Here is an 18,289-nt window from a genome sequence, read left to right on the forward strand (position 1 = left end):
CGTTTAATACAAATATAGGCCTCAAATTAAAGGATTTAGTATTTACTCAATTCAATATCAAGGCTTTGAAGTTAACATCTCTTTCCGCTTTCATTAGAAGAATGATTCGAGATTTTCAATGCTCGTCTTCAGTTACAACAAACCCTAAACCTCTTGCTCAGTTTGGGCCAATGATATACACCCTTTTTAGTTAGGTGTTACCCCTACATTGTAGAAATTCAAGGTTTGCTATTGTGCACCGCGGGGCCTACTGACTGAATGAGCTAATGACACGATAACAGCGAGTCGTGTTTCCCAAAACCTAACAAAGCAACGCTACCGCCCCGTGAGAACTGTGTTAGCTCCGAAACTCAGGCTAGCACAATCCTAACAGAGCACAATCATTAAACCCGCACATATGATAGCCGTCGCCTATCCTTTGGGTGGCTGTATATCATTGGTTTGCGCTAAGCCGCTAACAAACATCAAACAAAATTAAAGTATTACTATCGAGAGATCCATGATACGTTCCTCATTTATCAGGTAACTAGCAACATATCTACATCTACATGCATTGCAAGAGTTTTGGATCTCACTATGCCTCAAAAACTTTTGTGAACAGCTGAAGGAGAGGGTTTCAAATTGTAATAGCATATTGTCTCAAAGATAGTAAATACGACATCATTCTGTATCCGTTCCTTTATTTATCTTTTGTCATTCAACGTTTATGTCCATGTGTAATTAAATAACCACATAAATATAATATATAATCATGCTGTATAATATATTATTTAATTAATGTAATTAAATTAATGTAATTATTTATTTAATTATTGTCTAATTATTTAATTAATGCAAACTAATTAATTAAACAAAGTGCAAGAAGCACTTTGTTTTTATAAACCACAAAAACCAGTTTAAGTCATAAAAATCGGTTTAAAAAAACATGGTTTATTAAGTTTTTTCTAAAAAAAATCATGGGATTTTCCAACCCTGCTTTGAAGGCTTCAGGTATAAATACTGAAAATGACTACTAACATCAATGGTTTAAATTAAAACCTAAAAAAAGTATCTGTATCCACACCTGCTGTGATGCCGTAGAGCGCTGCCACTCCAAGGTGATCTATAATAAGCCCAGACGTGGAAGCTCCCGCAACAATTCCTAATGTTAAGGCAGCTTCGAATACACTTATTCTCCAAGTGCGCGATTTTGCAGCGGTGTGTGCCTGTGAATAAATGAAGAAAAGTTAAAACCTACACTTAACAATGTACTGGAGGGATTGTTTTGGTAGGGGCGACTAAGCGATATCAGAGAGACTATTTTAAAGTACAGTAAAATATATAGAACATGAAGTAAGTATACATAATATTGATTAAAAATGCTACAAGAGCAATGACCTCTTCTTCTTGCACTACCGACACAAGTAGAAGGTCAATGGTACCAAAAGTCTTGCTGATTGTCTGCTTGAACATCCTTCAATGTATCAAAGAGGTTTTAACACTTGCAAGTGTTTTGTATGCAAGCTTGCAATCGACGGCAACCTTTCTGTCTAAAAGTGAATCTTGATAGATCACAGGATTATGCTTGCGCCATTAGTCCCTAATACCGTTTCGAAGACACTAGTTAGGCTGTACCACCTTGCAGATCTTTAGCCAAGCCACTTAGCCAATTAAGAATCTTACAAATTGGAAGCCTCTAATAAACTCTATAAGAGCCCGTATGAAGGCATGGAGCTAAGGCTGTAGAGGCTGATACTCGTTAATTTTCTTTCTGTCTTGCTATGTTTACTATTTTTGACGACTCAATTTTTAGCTTTTCTATTTCGATGACCAATGAAAATGGCATGGCCATTGAGAAATAAACGGGCAGCATCTCACACTACTCTTTCACGTGGAGTAGCCAATAACTGGTAAGATGGTAGTTTGCTGGAAAATAATTTCACAACATAGCTTTTCTTACACGACATACTCAGTGACTGTTGTGTATTTGACTGGAACACCGACTGTTTTGGAAAAAATTACACATTTTGTTGAGGGAATGTTTTTATGTTATTGGAAATTTTTATTAAACAACTTTTATGGAACATTAAGTTACATATCTAAATCATTTCAGTACCACCTCTGTTAACATCTGAACCTTCTTTAAATACTTTGTCTTTAGTGGCAGTTGCTTGCGTTGTACTTGGGTTTATGAAGAATAACAATTTAGACCACAGCTATCCTGACAACTATAATGACATGTTGATTATCTACAAGCACTGACCATTGAAACGAAAAATAAGCCACAGGCTCGGAACTATAAGCTAAGAAAACTGTAGAAATGAATAGCCATCAATCAATGTCTCGACGGCTTCCTTAAAGAGTTAGTAGACCGGCTAATGTTGTAGAGCAGAAGGCATACAAAGGCTTTGGTACCTAGATAAGGTAGGAAATCATGCCAATATTTTTATTGCGATAGTTTGTACCCTTTTGCTATTTTCAGTAATACTCAAACTAGCTATAAATTGCTCAATGAAATAACATCTCCAATGTTATCAGAATTCTAATAGTAGTGAAAATGTTACAGTAACTTTTCACTATTTTGCCATTATAGTTTGAACAATGTGGAAGCATTTTGAACCAAACACCAACAGAAGCTTTATCAAGTGAATTGTATCAAGTGAATTCTATCAAGTGAGTTGTTGCCCGTGATGTTGCCGAGAATCCGTTTGTGTAGTATAAGATTGTAAGTTGGAAGTCCTATTGTCTCCCTAGGAGAAGTTACGTGTGAACAGTATTGCATTCATTGAAAATAAACTTGCATAAAATTTCAGTAAATTATATCAGATTTATCAGGTATTTTTCTATCATTTGCGATTGTTTTTGATGTTTGAAGTAATCTGACTGCCAGGATGTTTCAAGATTAAAATTGATAAAGCTTGATCGCGATTAAAATGCTCAGATCAAGCAAAAGTTCGATTATGACACCTACAGTTGCGAAAACATCGACAGAATAGTGACACATCATGCTGCAAGCTGAATGTAATAGCTGATATCAACTATAGCAACGATAACAACTAGTGGCGTAATTTCACATATATTTTTTTCTGAAAGTTTGAACTCCGATCCAGTTTTTTTAATTTTAACATTAAAACCCTCTCACAATCAGACTACTTCAAACATGGAAAAGAACCGTAAATGATAGGAAAATACTGATACTTTCTGATAAATTCTAGTAAACATTTGTGCACAAGTTCTCTTGAAGCCCTACGACTGTTCATAAAATTGGAGCAATTTTCCATTTACCATTTTCAGCGATAAGCAATCGATGTAATATCGATTTCTTGCAAACAAATTCTACAGAACAGTTTTAGCATAGACCACACACACTAGTTATAAATCTATCGCTTCATTATTGTTACTTAAAACATTGAAAGTTATAAAAAAGACTAGTAACTTGGCAGTCTAGTGAGCTGTGAGAGATCGTCAGGTGTGCCGATAAAGCTCAGAGAATAACTATGTGCACAATTATTCTAGCAAGCTGTAAGATAGATGATTAGCCCATGTGTTAGAGTGTCGGTTTACCAAGCAATCTCTAACCACAGCTTTGGAAAGATGGATGGCCACAACCCTTATTATAGTACATTTCATACCGTAGCTTTTGCTTATGCGTGAACTTTTCTCCTGTAAATGGAACCTGATGTAGTTGGTTATCACGTTTATTGTAGACCCACACCAAGTCCAAAACCATCATTATTCTCTTAAATTTGTAAGGAGTACACAAGTAGAATTAAAAAACCTGAGGAATCCTTAATGGTGCAACTTGTAATGAATCCAAAAAGTGTTAAAACTTTCTAACTTTTGCTGAAAACTCAAATTTTAGGCCAACTAAACACGTTAAAACTGAAGTAATCTTTACCATAATACGAACTGTATCTGTCTGTTTGTCTTTCCGAAACCGCGCTAAGAGCATTGGAGAAAAAAGATTGCATCTCACTGAAATTGAGCCAAAAAATTCAGTTTCCCCTTGAAGCGCATTACCAACTGAGCCATTCAACCACCTGCTGCAATGCAGAGTAATTGTGCAGATATTTCGTACATATGACGATCTATGACAATGTATTTCTATGGTGATCTCTCACGGCGCACGGATTGCAGGGCATTAGTTTGAATAATATTGAGTGACGTTACATGGTCGAGTTACTGGCAACTACAGGGGAAAACTTCTGAGATCGATATCTCTAGCTTATAACCTGCACACATCAATAGGTTGACTACCATGACTGTGTCATTGCGCAAGTAGGGAAATAATTATGACAGTTGTTTAGTAGTTTGCCAATCAGCGTTTCTTGTGCGGTTGTCACCCTGCGATAACTCTGTCTAATCTCCACTAGCACTCGTAATCCTGTTTAATCTTGATTAAGTTAATCCAAAGTGCTCAGAACCAGATAAACCCATGTCTAATAAAGAGTGAATAGAGTCTACTGTAAAACCTCTAATTGAATGCCACCTCTAATTGAATGCCACTATTTAGAGGAAGGGTTAAGAATAGAGCATAATGACATTCAATTAGAGGTTTTACAGTATGTTTGAAACCTTTTGTCAAGAAGTTCATAGGAGTACGGACTGCAAGAATTATCTAAAGTCCTGTGCTTATTTTGTGCTTTTGCTGTATATCTGTTACTAGATAAATTACACCTAACAGGAATCAAACCCCTACATTCTGCAGATGCACGGGTGTGAAGTGATACACACTACCCTTAAGCCACACAGCTAGACTGCCACAGCCATGAATAATGGTACTTATAATCAGTACATGTCATGATCACTCATGCAATCATGATCTTCAAGCCTACTAAAAATGTTCAAGTGTGTTAGTTATTCTATAGTGTCACAAGTAAGCTGTAAGAGTAGTGAATAGTATGCTTGTCTGAAGAACCTTTTTTTTAGTTCAATGCCAGCTGGAAGCGACTTTTTGTTCCTATGACTTCATTGCTGTAACTGGACATACACATGACAGACCAACTGATGACAAAAAACTTAAATTTATATATAGATTTAACAATAACTTCTTTCACAGCTACAGCTGTTGAAAGAGGTTATTGTTGTGCCAGGATAAAAATTATCCTCCTGTGCTACTCCTGTGCCAGGAGAAAATTATCCATCCATTAAAGTTTACTAAAGGCTTTCCTAGACTTGGTTGATACTTCAACATAGACAAGCATTTAGTAGACAAATGATCTCAGAATGGCGCAATTTTCAAGACAATTTCCTTCTAATGCTTGTGAGATTGAGATAAAATACCTTTTGGCCTAAGATATAATCTCGGAATCTCCCATTCCCCAGACGATAAGCTGAACAATTGAGCTACCCAGGATTGATGGATTAATTGGGCGATATATGTCGGTATGTGGGTGAATCGTTATATATCATTGTATGTATTAGTAAGAGCTGCAGATTACTAGCTTACTAAAATTAGCCATTGGCAATGTGCCAGGCTAATGGCAAGTGGCATTGTTTATAAGCTGAGTTTATAAGTGTGGCATTGCTATCACTGTTTATAAGCTGATTTTTAATACGCGGGCAACGCCGAGAATTCATTTAGTCTTTACTATAATAAGAACGATGTCTGTCTGTTCAAAGATTGCCTCACATGCGAATCAAACCTGGGGATTCACATGCAAAGGCAAGAAAGCTACTACTACACCACTCGGCCACCTTGCTGCGGTAAGAAATGATTATGGATATAGTGATTACACATGATGATCTCACACGGCGCACGTGGCTGCTAACCTACTAGTTTTATTATAGAACAGCATCCGCAATCTACGAACTGTAAATGTTGGAACATATAATAAAATTATTAAATTTAGCAAACAACTTGTTGTGATGACCTTCACCCACATAAAGCTGATGCAAAATCTGATGGATTAGGCAGAGGCTAGATTAGTGTAAAGATACGAAAATTTTAAGAAAAATGCTGTGTAGGTAAAGATAACTTCTCAAATGCATAGGCAGCATTGTGACTTGAATACAGTATTAACAGCATTCCAAGTGAACCAAGTTTCAACTGCTTGCTATGTCTGACGCATTAAAGACACCTCATAAGTGAATTAACATACTAATTCATACTGTGTTTAAAAATGAACTTACACAATATTTTAGTAGATTTTATCAGAAAGTATCCGTATTTTTCTATTATTTGCGATTATTTTTGATGTTTGAGGTGATTTGATTGCCTGGATGTTTCAAGATTAAAATAGACCAAACTTGACCGCGGTTAAAACGGTTAGAAAAAAATGTGCAAAATAACATCTCTAGTTGCTATCATTGCTATAGTTAAGTTAATATCAGCTATTGTGTTCAGGTTGCAGAATTTTGTGTCTCTATTCTATCAGTCTCTTTGCAACTATAGACGTCATAGATACAGTTTCACTTGATTTGAGTATTCCAACTGAAATTTAGTTTTGTCAATTTTAATCTTGAAATCTCCTGAGAGTCAGATCAGCTCAAACACCAAAAACAATCGCAGCCCATAGAGAAATACTGATACTTTCTAATCGAATTCACGGAGATTTTTTGCAAGTTCATCTATAAATAGCAAAGTTTATAGAATAAAGCTATTCTGCCTCTGTACCTTATAAATGTGTTTTAATCACAATAGTTCGGCTTAGAGTTATAGCTCGTTGATTATCGTGCTATGGAGAGCCTGCAGTTGGGCTGGATTTGAAATTTGCAAAAACTTTGTCAATTTTAATCTTGAAACATCCTGGCAGTCAGATCACCTCAAACATCGAAAACAATCGCAAATGATCAAAAAATACTAACGCTTTCTGATAAAATCTACTAAAATATGCATAAGTTCATCTTTATTAGTTTTGTAGGAAGAAAGACTAAACCGGCAGTGTCTAGTTCAGGGATGACTCCACAATAAGACTATATAAATACAGTAGAAGATGTATGGACCCACCCCTAAATATGCTGATGTGGACATCAGAGCTGTACCAAAATAGCCTGTGATTCCAAATATAAATGAAGAGACGAGGAAGTACCTAAGAATAAAATAGACAAAAATAGTTTTCATAAAAAATAAAGCTATTATGCTCTGATTTCGAAGATTAGCATTTATTTATTTATAGGCATAAGGTGCTTGATAGTACTGGATATCAATGCAAGCCTTTTGAAATCAGCATCTCAACCAAAGTTTTTACATTTGATATAGTTTTGTCCAAATATTTACTAAAATTGAGTCTAGTCTGAATTGCTGGCCCTAAACAAGTATCGAGTTTGAGGCAAGGTGAAAGAATAGGCAAAGGAAGAGATAGTGAGTGATGTAACAATTTTGAGGTGAAGGACCGAAAGGAAAGCCGCTTGGCTTATTACGAGTAGGCCAGATTCTTCTTGGAGTATGAACTGGGAGGGGAGGCTCTATGGTACTTAACCAGCCCTGAAAGTATGGCCTGTTAAACTAGGTTATGAAAAGTTTAACAGGCTATGAAAAGTTGAAAGTGAGGCAGAGGAGGATGTTTGCGTAGAAAGATGATGAGGATAAGAGAGGCTGCCATGTTTAGACAGACTACCAGGCTGTGTTTAGTCTACAGTCTAAAGGTACGGCTACAGGATACGATTTTATCGATGGTTCTGGCCGAATTCACAAAATGAACAAAATACACAGAATTATTTGGCCAAAATTCACAGAATTGTCAGAGCTGTGCATGCACACCGAAATCGTCGACGAAATGCTTTTAACTAGCTAAACAAATTATTAGCGAACATGATTCTAGTAGCTTCCGCAATTTATATAGTCCAAGACACATAACGCTACACGCAAGCAAACTCCTAATGTGATTTGCCATAGTAAATACGATGCAATTGACTTGATCGCGATAAAGATGGCAACTCTTTTTACAACGGAACTTTTGCTGATAAAAAAACTGCTATTATTAAAAAATAAACGATTTGTAGCCATAGTGTCCGAACAATAAAAAACCAACAATAGTGCAATTTAGGCAGTTGCATCCTATGTTTTATGTTGAATTGCACTTGTACTTTTATTGCATGTCGTAATAAATGTCTTGGACTATTCCAATCGCAAAATCTGCTAAAATCGTGATCACTAATAACTTGTTAAACAGATTAAAAGCATTTTGTCGACGATTTCGGTGTGCATGTACAGCTCTGACAATTCTGTGAATTTCGGCTGAATAATTCTGTGTTTTTCATTCATTTCGTGATTTCAGTCAGAATCAACCATAAAATTGTCACGTGTGGCCGTACCTTAACAGGCTTTGGTTGACATGTCTCCAAAGCATTTCTCTTTCTGCTTGGTTATCATACTTGAGTGTTGGACTTTAAACGACACAAAATTGTTTATTTAACATGCCAGAGAGTTATGATGATACTATTGGTGAAATAGCAGCCAAAAGCTAAAGAATGCTTTTGTATGATGTTTAATAACTTAAATTACAGTTACATAACCAATTTTAAACAATAATTATTAATATTATGATACAAAAATACATTCCAATTGGAAACTACCTAAAGGGATGCAACTGTTCAAGTATTTTCTAAAACTAAAACAACAGTATAGCTAATAATACAATGAATTTTAACAGCAATGCTAAACACAAATAGTTTAAAACTAAATAAAAGAAGGAGAGAGAATTCAAAGACCAGTAATGTTGTTACACTGTGTAACACCCGTCACTTGTGTGTAAATTGTGCTATAGAGTAACAGGCAGCACTTACGATGTAACATTAATGTTTGGAATAAGAGCCAATGCCATCAGCCAGAAAGCTCCAACCCCTATTCCGGCAGCAGGCATTATCATTGGCAGCTTTCTTTGAAACCTATCAGATATGGCTCCAAGAATTGTGGTGCTGTAGAGCATTGGCACCACCATAGTGAACTTGGAATACATTATCCACCTATAAACAGACCAGGACAGCCGTTTCTACCCTGAATTCTGTAGCAGCTGATAGAATTGGTCAAACAGAATAGTTGGTCATAGCTGGTAAAAGTATGACCAACTATGGCCATTACAAGCATTTAGAGCAATTGAAACAGACATTTTTAGGCCAAGCAACTTTAAAAAATCAATGCATATTTTGCTTTCATAATATTTAAGGAAGTTTGAATTAAATCATTTACTCAGCAAAATATTGCCGACTTTCCAGATATTATAATTTGCCTGAAGTTAGAAAAAGGAGCAGAAAATATACTTTTATGCAACTGGGTCTTCGAACAGCCAAAAGGTAATTTAATACGGAGTTATCTTCATAAAGGTTTTCCAAAAACTCTGGATATAAAGAATGGTAGAGCAATAATCGATCGCTAGGTACAGAGAGAAGAAAGGTAAAGAAAGAAGTTTTCATTTAGACAAGTTGACAGTCAACTGGTGTTTGGAAAAAAAATTGCATCATGCAGGATTTGAACCAGCACCATTCAGCTGTGCAACCTAGCACTTTACTACCTGTACCACTCATTCACCTTCTACCATGTTAGAGTTATTGTGCACATGTTTATTCTCTGTACTTTATTTAAACGACTGACGATCTTTCACTGCGCAACAGACTGCCAGAGTACTAGAAACTAATAATAATGAGTTTAAGTAAGTAATAATCTGGTTAATCAATTATAATTAATCAGTTACTTAGAGCTAATTAATAATAAGAAATAATCTGCATTCATCGCTGATTAGGCACCAACCGAAATTAATTTTCCCCTTTTTCTAACTAATTACATGTGAGAAGCGGCATATCCATTATTATAAATAGAAGAGTATGACTTGATGCCTTATCACTAATGTTACTAGCTGGTAGAACTATAACCTAATCAAACCTATAGTATAACTTTCATTATCTATATTAATAGATCTTACATTCTGTGTTAGTCTGCGTAACCACAGTTTTGGGCAGTTTCGTCCAAAATTAACACGCATATCCTTCGAGCCTTCTGCCAGGTCATCAAAATACTTCATTTTAAAACTCGGCCTGTTTTCTGAAAACCGGGTTCATAACCCCTCACTGACGCTATCTGATGTTCCAGGCAATGCTGGGCTTAGTGCTAGTTGTAAATTTTTTTTTTATAGTGAGATAATAGCGGTCTACACACGCCATGTGACCTAGATTTTCAATGCTGACTGGCTTGACAGCGACCTGCTGGTACCCTGAGTACTTGGTATTCTAAAAGCCAGATGCCCAAATAGGGATTGTCACACGCAAAATCAAAGCTTGCGTCGTGTTTAACTTCTGGTTAATGAATTTTTTATATTTTTCTAAATGCTTGCAAATGAATAAAATATAGGTTTTTTATTTATGATACAAGCTCTCTAAATGTTAAAACACAATTTCGTTGATATTAAAAAGTTCTCATAGACAAGGAACCTTCAATCCAGATCAAAGTATAGTTTAAAATGTGACTGACGCACATATGACTACTGAATTGGAGCAAATGTTGCGAAAAAGTACAAAGAGAAGGTTCATACATTGAAGTATTTTTACCAAACTGGTCTTTGATGGGAGTCATTCTTTTGTCATTCCTTTCGGTGACCGGAAATCAACATTTTTAACTATGATTACAACTGAAAAGTAGCATGCGAGCGAGCAGTGACAAAAGCTTATTATTGCCTAAAAAGCAGAAGAGCACACTTTTTATATGCTGTGAATCCCACAATATTTGCCTATTCCGAGGCTGAGCCTGAACGCTAGTCCACCACAATCTCATCTCACATAACAATCTCAATGGCTCTCAATGAGATTGTCACAACGCCAAAAGAAACTTCATCTATTGATCACGCTTGGCAAAGCATGGCTTTGGCTTCACTTATTGTTAGTTGCCTAAGTTAGATAACCGCAGTCAAGTTTTGTCGATCTTGAAACATCTTGTCAGTCAGACCCTATCAAACATTGAAAACAATTGCAAATGATAGAAAAAAAGGATACTTTTTAATACAATTTACTAAAATTCTGTGTAAGTTCGTCAAATTAGAGCAAGAAATGTTATGGTTTTAGAAGAGATGTATGTATTCCATGGCCAATGTTCAGGTAAGCAATGAAGCTTATCGCAACAGAGAGATCAGCTCACTCAGCGTGCATGAATAGGGAAGGGAAGTGATGGATGATGCTACCAGGTGGAATGAAGAGGGCTCAATCAGTACTTGGAGATCATTGTACTGGAGTGTAAGATCAATATGGAGGTAGGATAGCTTCATTAAAGCCGGTCTGTACTATTCAACCCAACTTAAACAATTTCAACTCAAAGCCAATTTTGTTTTGAACTAAATAGTGGCCTGCCTAGTTAGTAGTCAAGTTTTGAATTACTGGAGGTATGGTAAAAGCGAAGTTTACGTGGCTGACTCTCTAGAAAGGCTTCACAACTCTAAACTCAAGCTAAGCCATATTTCTGTTTTGTAGGTCATGTGAATGTCATGACGTTATTATGCCTACACGAAATCAATGTCTCTAGAGGTTGGACAACTGATTCACCTGTGCAGGCGATTACTGAGTTATAATTGCTTTGTGTCACATAGCCCTGAAATGGCAGGATGAAGGGCAAGCCGATGACGTTACCATCGGAGAATGGAAGTTTCCTAGAATGTACCTAGAGTGAGCCAGCATCCAAATCAAGAATACACGAGCAAACCTTTTGTGGGAGAAAAAGTGGTCAGTGGTGCTACACACTAATTTATATATGGAGCTTCATGATATGGCGATTTAAGAGTTTGGAGGCGATTTTTAAGGTAGACAATTTGAAAGTCGCTACCATTTAAAGAGATATCGCCAATCGTTTAAACAATATAATTTTATAATGGCGATTTATTTCACACCTGACAATTTTCAGAGTGAGTAATACTGGAACTAAAATGCATGAGTGTCTTATAATAAGCTCATTCCATGACCTTCCACACACACGGAGAAACATTTATTCATGAAATAAATGTTTCTGATTATCACGAACACAAAACAGTTTCTTTTTAAGATAAACTTAACAAATAAATCTTAACAAAAAATTTTAAGTAATTTTTACATAATATCAATATTAATATCGCGAATTGTCTATACATAGATGATTCACACGATATCAATTCGATATTGCAAACTTGCATGACTCATCTGAAATTTATTAGTTGAGTTTAGGTTAGTTTGAGTTAGTTAGAGGTTAGTTTGAGTTAGTTAGAGGTTTAGTTTGAGTTAGTTAGAGGTTTTGTTTGAGTTAGTTAGAGGTTTAGTTTGAGTTAGTTAGAGGTTTAGTTTGAGTTAGTTAGAGGTTTAGTTTGAGTTAGGCTTGAGTTTCCTATCCATCGTTTTTTTTGACGTCATCAAGTCGTTTGCACATGCGCTCGTTCACGAAAAAGTCGCCATTTTTGTAGAAAACGATCGTTTTTCTTTGATTTATTAGTACTTTTAAGTGTTGTTTTGATACTATAATAAAAAATTGCAAACAAAAACGTCGTTTTCAAATTATCATTGCAAAAGCTTCGTGTTTCTAATGAAAAAATTGTCTATAAAGATGGCCGACAACGATAAAATGACGTCACGAAAAAATGAAGGATTGTAACCATGTCTTTAGCTGTACTCGCACAATTTACTACTCAACGCCTAAACACAAACTTTAGCTTGCAAATTAAGAACAAAATTAAAACTGATTAGATATTCACTTTAACAAATTTTAAAAACCAATAAATATAAACTTTTGATAGCGACTATATTTCTTATAGCTTAGTTTGAAATCTTGCCATTTCATCCTAGCATGATCTGACTGAGCAGCAGTTTGTATACCAAATGACGTTTTGAAATTACTGATTGCATCAATTTTTGTCAGGTTATCAGAGCTGATTACTAGCATTAGCTGCCGAGGCATATTTAATAATGCCTAGTTGTTGACGCTGCCTAGATCAAATAGCCATATGAAACAAGAACGCATGTATTGTAAATAAATGTTTTACATAATCAATTAAAATGAGTAAGTTAAAGGATTATTATAATCCTACAATCCTACAAGATAAAAATTACAATAACAACTACTATAATAGTAGTTGTTATTGTAATTTTTATCTTCGTACGTTGGCATATGGATATTAGATAGTTATGTAATGCCAGCATAACTAATGCTCCCGAGCGAAGCCAGCATATTGATTATTGTGGTAAGAGCGTTTTGCCGCAAACATCAATTATACATTAACCCTGCACTATTCTATACTAAATATTCAAACATATTGGTTTTTGTAATGACGCTAAAACTCTGAATCAACCACTTGCCAAGTTGTAACAGGTGATTTTTAGTTTTATTCTTAGACGCTTGCACTCTAACTTACATGCAATCTCTTCTGTAGAGTTTTAGTATACATTAGTAGATTCTTTTTAGATCCTGTTTAGGAAAAGATCCTAAACTGATCCTATTATACTGTATATACTGTATATCTTACAATAGACTATTATAAGTAAAGATATGTAGATGATCCTATTATACTGTATATACTGTATATCTCTCAATAGACTATTACCAGTATAGATATGTAGATGATCCTATTATACTGTATATACTGTATATCTTACAATAGACTATTATAAGTATAGATATGTAGATGATCCTATTATACTGTATATACTGCACATCTTACAATAGACTATTATAAGTATAGATATGTAGATGATCCTATTATACTGTATATACTGTATATCTTACAATAGACTATTATAAGTATAGATATGTAGATGATCCTATTATGCTGTATATACTGTATATCTTACAATAGACTATTATAAGTATAGATATGTAGATGATCCTATTATACTGTATATACTGTATATCTTACCATAGACTATTATAAGTATAGATATGTAGATGATCCTATTATAATGTATATACTGTATATCTTACCATAGACTATTATAAGTATAGATATGTAGATGATCCTATTATACTGTATATAATGTATATCTTACAATAGACTATTATAAGTATAGATATGTAGATGATCATATTATACTGTATATACTGTATATCTTACAATAGACTATTATAAGTATAGATATGTAGATGATCCTATTATACTGTATATACTGTATATCTCTTAATAGACTATTACCAGTATAGATATGTAGATGATCATTTTATACTGTATATACTGTATATCTCTCAATAGACTATTATAACTATAGATATGTAGATGATCCTATTATACTGTATATAATGTATATCTTACCATAGACTATTATAAGTATAGATATGTAGATGATCCTATTATACTGTATATACTGTATATCTCTCAATAGACTATTATAAGTATAGATATGTAGATGATCATTTTATACTGTATATCCTTACAATTATTAGGTTTTTTAAAAAAATGCAAGCATGCTATTCTATTTTTTAGAGAAAATCCAAGAAAAGCTCAGAGATGTTTTACTGAAAGAAGCCTACAAATATTACTGAGTGTCAAACTAATGTTTATTGGTTTCCTGAATAAAAGCAGACATAGTTCAAGGTGAATATTTTATTGAAAAAGTGTTAAGGGAGAACTAGCGCAATCACAGCCAATCATAAACAGCGATAAATATTCACAGCCAATCGCTGCCAATCGCAAAAAATCACTAATGATTACAGCCAATCACAAAAGATTAGAGCTTCAAGAGCTTTGTAATCATTTTAGTGATTCAAGGTCTTAATTTTGAGAACTTTGCAGTTTATTCTATTGTCTTCCATATGGTTAAAAACATTTTATAGAAAACTGAGTTGTGACACTTTCATAGTCTGTTATAGATGAATCTGATGCCTCTAAACAATTACACTATGACAATCAAAGAGCTCAAAAAATAAAATTTGCGCATTCTTTCTAACAAAAGTAAAAGTTGCAAGTTTGAAAAGAAAGTAATGTATTATTAGCAGTATAAATATTTGGACATATCTGTCCGATTTTCAAAAAGCTCTTTGTTAATGGTATTTTAACTCAAATAATTTTACTTGATTTTCACTTTAAATCAAATAAAAGCACCAAAACTCTAACAAAAGTATTCCGAAAACAAGCAAAGCCATGAACTGTAAATCACAATAAAATATTCCTTAACCAGTTAAGCAGCTCCAACTGAGATTATGGGGTATTAGACGCTGAAAGTGCTTAAAAGTGACGGGTTCAGTGATAGAGAATCTATCATTATATGAGGCAATGCGACCGAATCTACCAAATCCTAATCCATCAAGCCAAAGTAATCGAAAGCATATTATAAACTGGGTCCTCTGACTGAAAGATGCCAATACATTTAGATTAAGCCATGCATTAAAGGTGAAGCTTCATTTTCAGCTGTTACTAAAGAACTTGAACAGTCAGGTATTACATTATTATAAATGAGTTGTGAAAGAAGTATTGTAAAGGGTTTATATTAGGGTTTTCTACCCAGGGTTTTACTGGCTCCCACGTAAGTATTTACACTAACGCCTACATTAATAACTCCACTAGCACCTACAATAATATATACACCAACACTTACAGTAGTATCTACACTAGCACCTACAGTAGTATCTACACTAGCACCTACAGTAGTATCTACACTAGCACCTACAGTAGTATCTACAATAGCCCCTACAGTAGTATCTACAATAGCACCTACAGTAGTATCTACAATAGCACCTACAGTAGTATCTACAATAGCACCTACAGTAGTATCTACACTAGCACCTACAGTAGTATCTACACCAGCACCTACAGTAGTATCTACACTAGCACCTACAGTAGTATCTACACTAGCACCTACAGTAGTATCTACACTAGCACCTACAGTAGTATCTACAATAGCCCCTACAGTAGTATCTACAATAGCACCTGCAGTAGTATCTACACTAGTACCTACAGTAGTATCTACAATAGCCCCTACAGTAGTATCTACAATAGCACCTGCAGTAGTATCTACACTAGTACCTACAGTAGTATCTACACTAGCACCTACAGTAGTATCTACACCAGCACCTACAGTAGTATCTACACTAGCACCTACAGTAGTATCTACACCAGCACCTACAGTAGTATCTACACCAGCACCTAGCACCTCTTCTCTTCCAAGTTTCTCACACCAGGTGCTTCGAGCTGAAATATCATGAAATCAAACAACCTTAGTGCTCGTAGTAAGGTTAGTAACTTAGTACTAGTAACGTAGTAGGTCATCATTACCTGGATACTTGACCTTGTATTTCATGATTCTCGGGTCCATCAAGATACATATCAGAAGTGATGTTATATTTGCAGAACGTTTCATTGAAATCAACTCTACAGAAGTAGTTGAAGAGGAGAACACCGTTACCATGATCTAGGTAAGGTATGGACCAGTAGAAGAGAAGAATTATAGGCTCCACAGTTATATGCTTGATGGAGTCTAGTATCCAACCCATTGTCTTTCTCCGCTTTCCTCTCTCTATCAATATCAGTTTCAACTTCTGTAAGACCAGTTTTACCTTTCTACTATTCAGATTTATTGTGATATCACATAGATCAGAAATAATAGTGTTTAGCCTAGGAATCAATAAACTATGTAAATAGCTTATTTACTCCCTAACTAGTAAACTGTTTATGTACTAGCTGATTTGCCTATTATGCTATTTTTCTTTCGCTCCATAAATGACAGCGAGGTTTTGCTGACTCCTTTCTAACTCTGCTTAGATCCTGTTCCTTTTCAGCTTGACTTTGATTTTCTGCCATTTCATTTTTCATGTTTTCAGTTGGAAAAGATACAATTCTACTAGTTATATTCAGAATGTAGCTAGTTAGAAGGCATTAGCAGTATCAATTATAGTCAAAATACAAACCATTATAGTAAATAAAGGACATGTACTACTTACTATCTCTCTAACGATGCAGTTATTCAGCCATCTTTTAGAAGCTCAAATGAGTACGCTTACTAGTAAACAGAAATGCTCGAGCCTTCTTCCATTACATCTATCACCAAGGCTATTGTTACGATTGTTGCTCTCTCAGACGTCATATTGTTTGTGGCGTGCCGTCACGCCTGAGCGAACGATGCTACAATCTACCGAATAGGGAGAGTAATTTCCAACAGAAATTGACTTCTACTAGAAGAGTTTTTAAAGTGGTGTCTCAAACACTACCGGTATATACAACTGTGTACAGTCACCTACAGCCGTATAAACCTAAATTTACCTACACATAATGACATATAGTCTTAAAATTTGAAGCATTTTTCATAGTACAATCTCATTCGTTTTGGTAGAAGTCCAAGTATAATAACCTGCCACCCTACAAGTTAAAGCTGTCTTTAAAACAAGTTTTGGTTAGTAGCATAGCCATCTTCTTTATCTGTTTTTCGTGATACATATTGCGACTATGCTGTAAACACTATACACACTACACATACTATATACTACTATACTGTAATATACACGGTAGGCCACGGTACACACTATACATACTATATAAGACTACAGGATTTGTTTGCTCAGTAACAGACTAATTACTATCATGTTCTGCATCCAAGTTCAACTTAAAATGTTTGGTTTTAAGAAGACACATATATATTGTCCTTATTATTATAGTTATATTCACATTAAAATTTTGGAACAGATTAAATTTGCTCATAATTCACTCTTTAAAAAATTTGGTTTTAAATGATAAACTAATAAGCTGTAAATTTTAGTTGAACAAATTAAAAACGCTACCCGTGTATAAAACCATTGCTTATTTTCAAACAAATTAATAATTAATCTATCTTTAACAATAATGTAACGATAATAAATATAATAGAAACACAACATTAATTCTTCGAGAGCAAATATTTCTGCATTTACCAATCATGTTTGTCTTTAGATATTCGCTGATGTATAGTCACCCTTAGTTTTATACCTGTCAATTGAATTCAGTAATCATTTGTAAGCCTAAAAATTACGAGAGAAGATTACTCTTGACTTGAGTTTATATTTTTGAGCAGGGCCATTTAATGAAGGAAAGTGAATCAAGTTGTAGTAATAAAGTAGTATGACAGAGTGCTGCAGGTGGTATAAAATGGTATGAATAAAGTTGATAATATCAGGTGAACTTTGCTGCTTCAAATCAATAATTGGTTCATTGCTTGATTAGATGAGAATAAGTCTGAGAAAGTTTTATTCACCCGAAATGCTTCCTAAGTAGGTCTTTTTAGAGCATATATAAAAAGAAACCTTGACTTGTAAATACTGGCAAGGCAGCAAGGAAACTTGCTGAAAACGACCTATTGATCAAAATTGTAATTCTTCGAGCAGACATGGCTGCATCGAACAGTTGTCTGGATTGCCGGGCCCCGGAAGGCAAAAGAACTTGGATTGATTGTTCATTTCAAAAGCTCATAC

At 34.8% G+C, this 18,289-nt stretch overlaps 1 protein-coding gene across 2 annotated transcripts in view; it reads right to left on the bottom strand.

The window, feature by feature from the left end:
* The window catches only part of LOC137404253 (proton-coupled folate transporter-like), a 35,279-nt gene extending 18,388 nt beyond the window's left edge, over positions 1–16,891 (bottom strand). The window contains exons 1-5 of one of the 2 annotated variants that reach the window (XM_068090429.1): positions 16,790–16,889; positions 16,125–16,387; positions 8,707–8,886; positions 6,929–7,010; positions 1,064–1,205 (exon numbers count right to left, since the gene is read on the bottom strand). In XM_068090429.1, the coding sequence (XP_067946530.1) occupies positions 1,064–1,205; positions 6,929–7,010; positions 8,707–8,886; positions 16,125–16,342 (622 nt within the window). In that variant the 5' untranslated portion in view covers positions 16,343–16,387; positions 16,790–16,889. Of the gene's footprint in view, positions 1–1,063; positions 1,206–6,928; positions 7,011–8,706; positions 8,887–16,124; positions 16,388–16,789 lie in introns of both variants that reach the window. The other variant, XM_068090428.1, reaches the window with a different exon arrangement.
* Positions 16,892–18,289: the final 1,398 nt, after the last annotated feature.

This window comes from Watersipora subatra, chromosome 9 (assembly GCF_963576615.1).
Source record: "Watersipora subatra chromosome 9, tzWatSuba1.1, whole genome shotgun sequence".
Classification (NCBI taxonomy): domain Eukaryota; kingdom Metazoa; phylum Bryozoa; class Gymnolaemata; order Cheilostomatida; family Watersiporidae; genus Watersipora; species Watersipora subatra.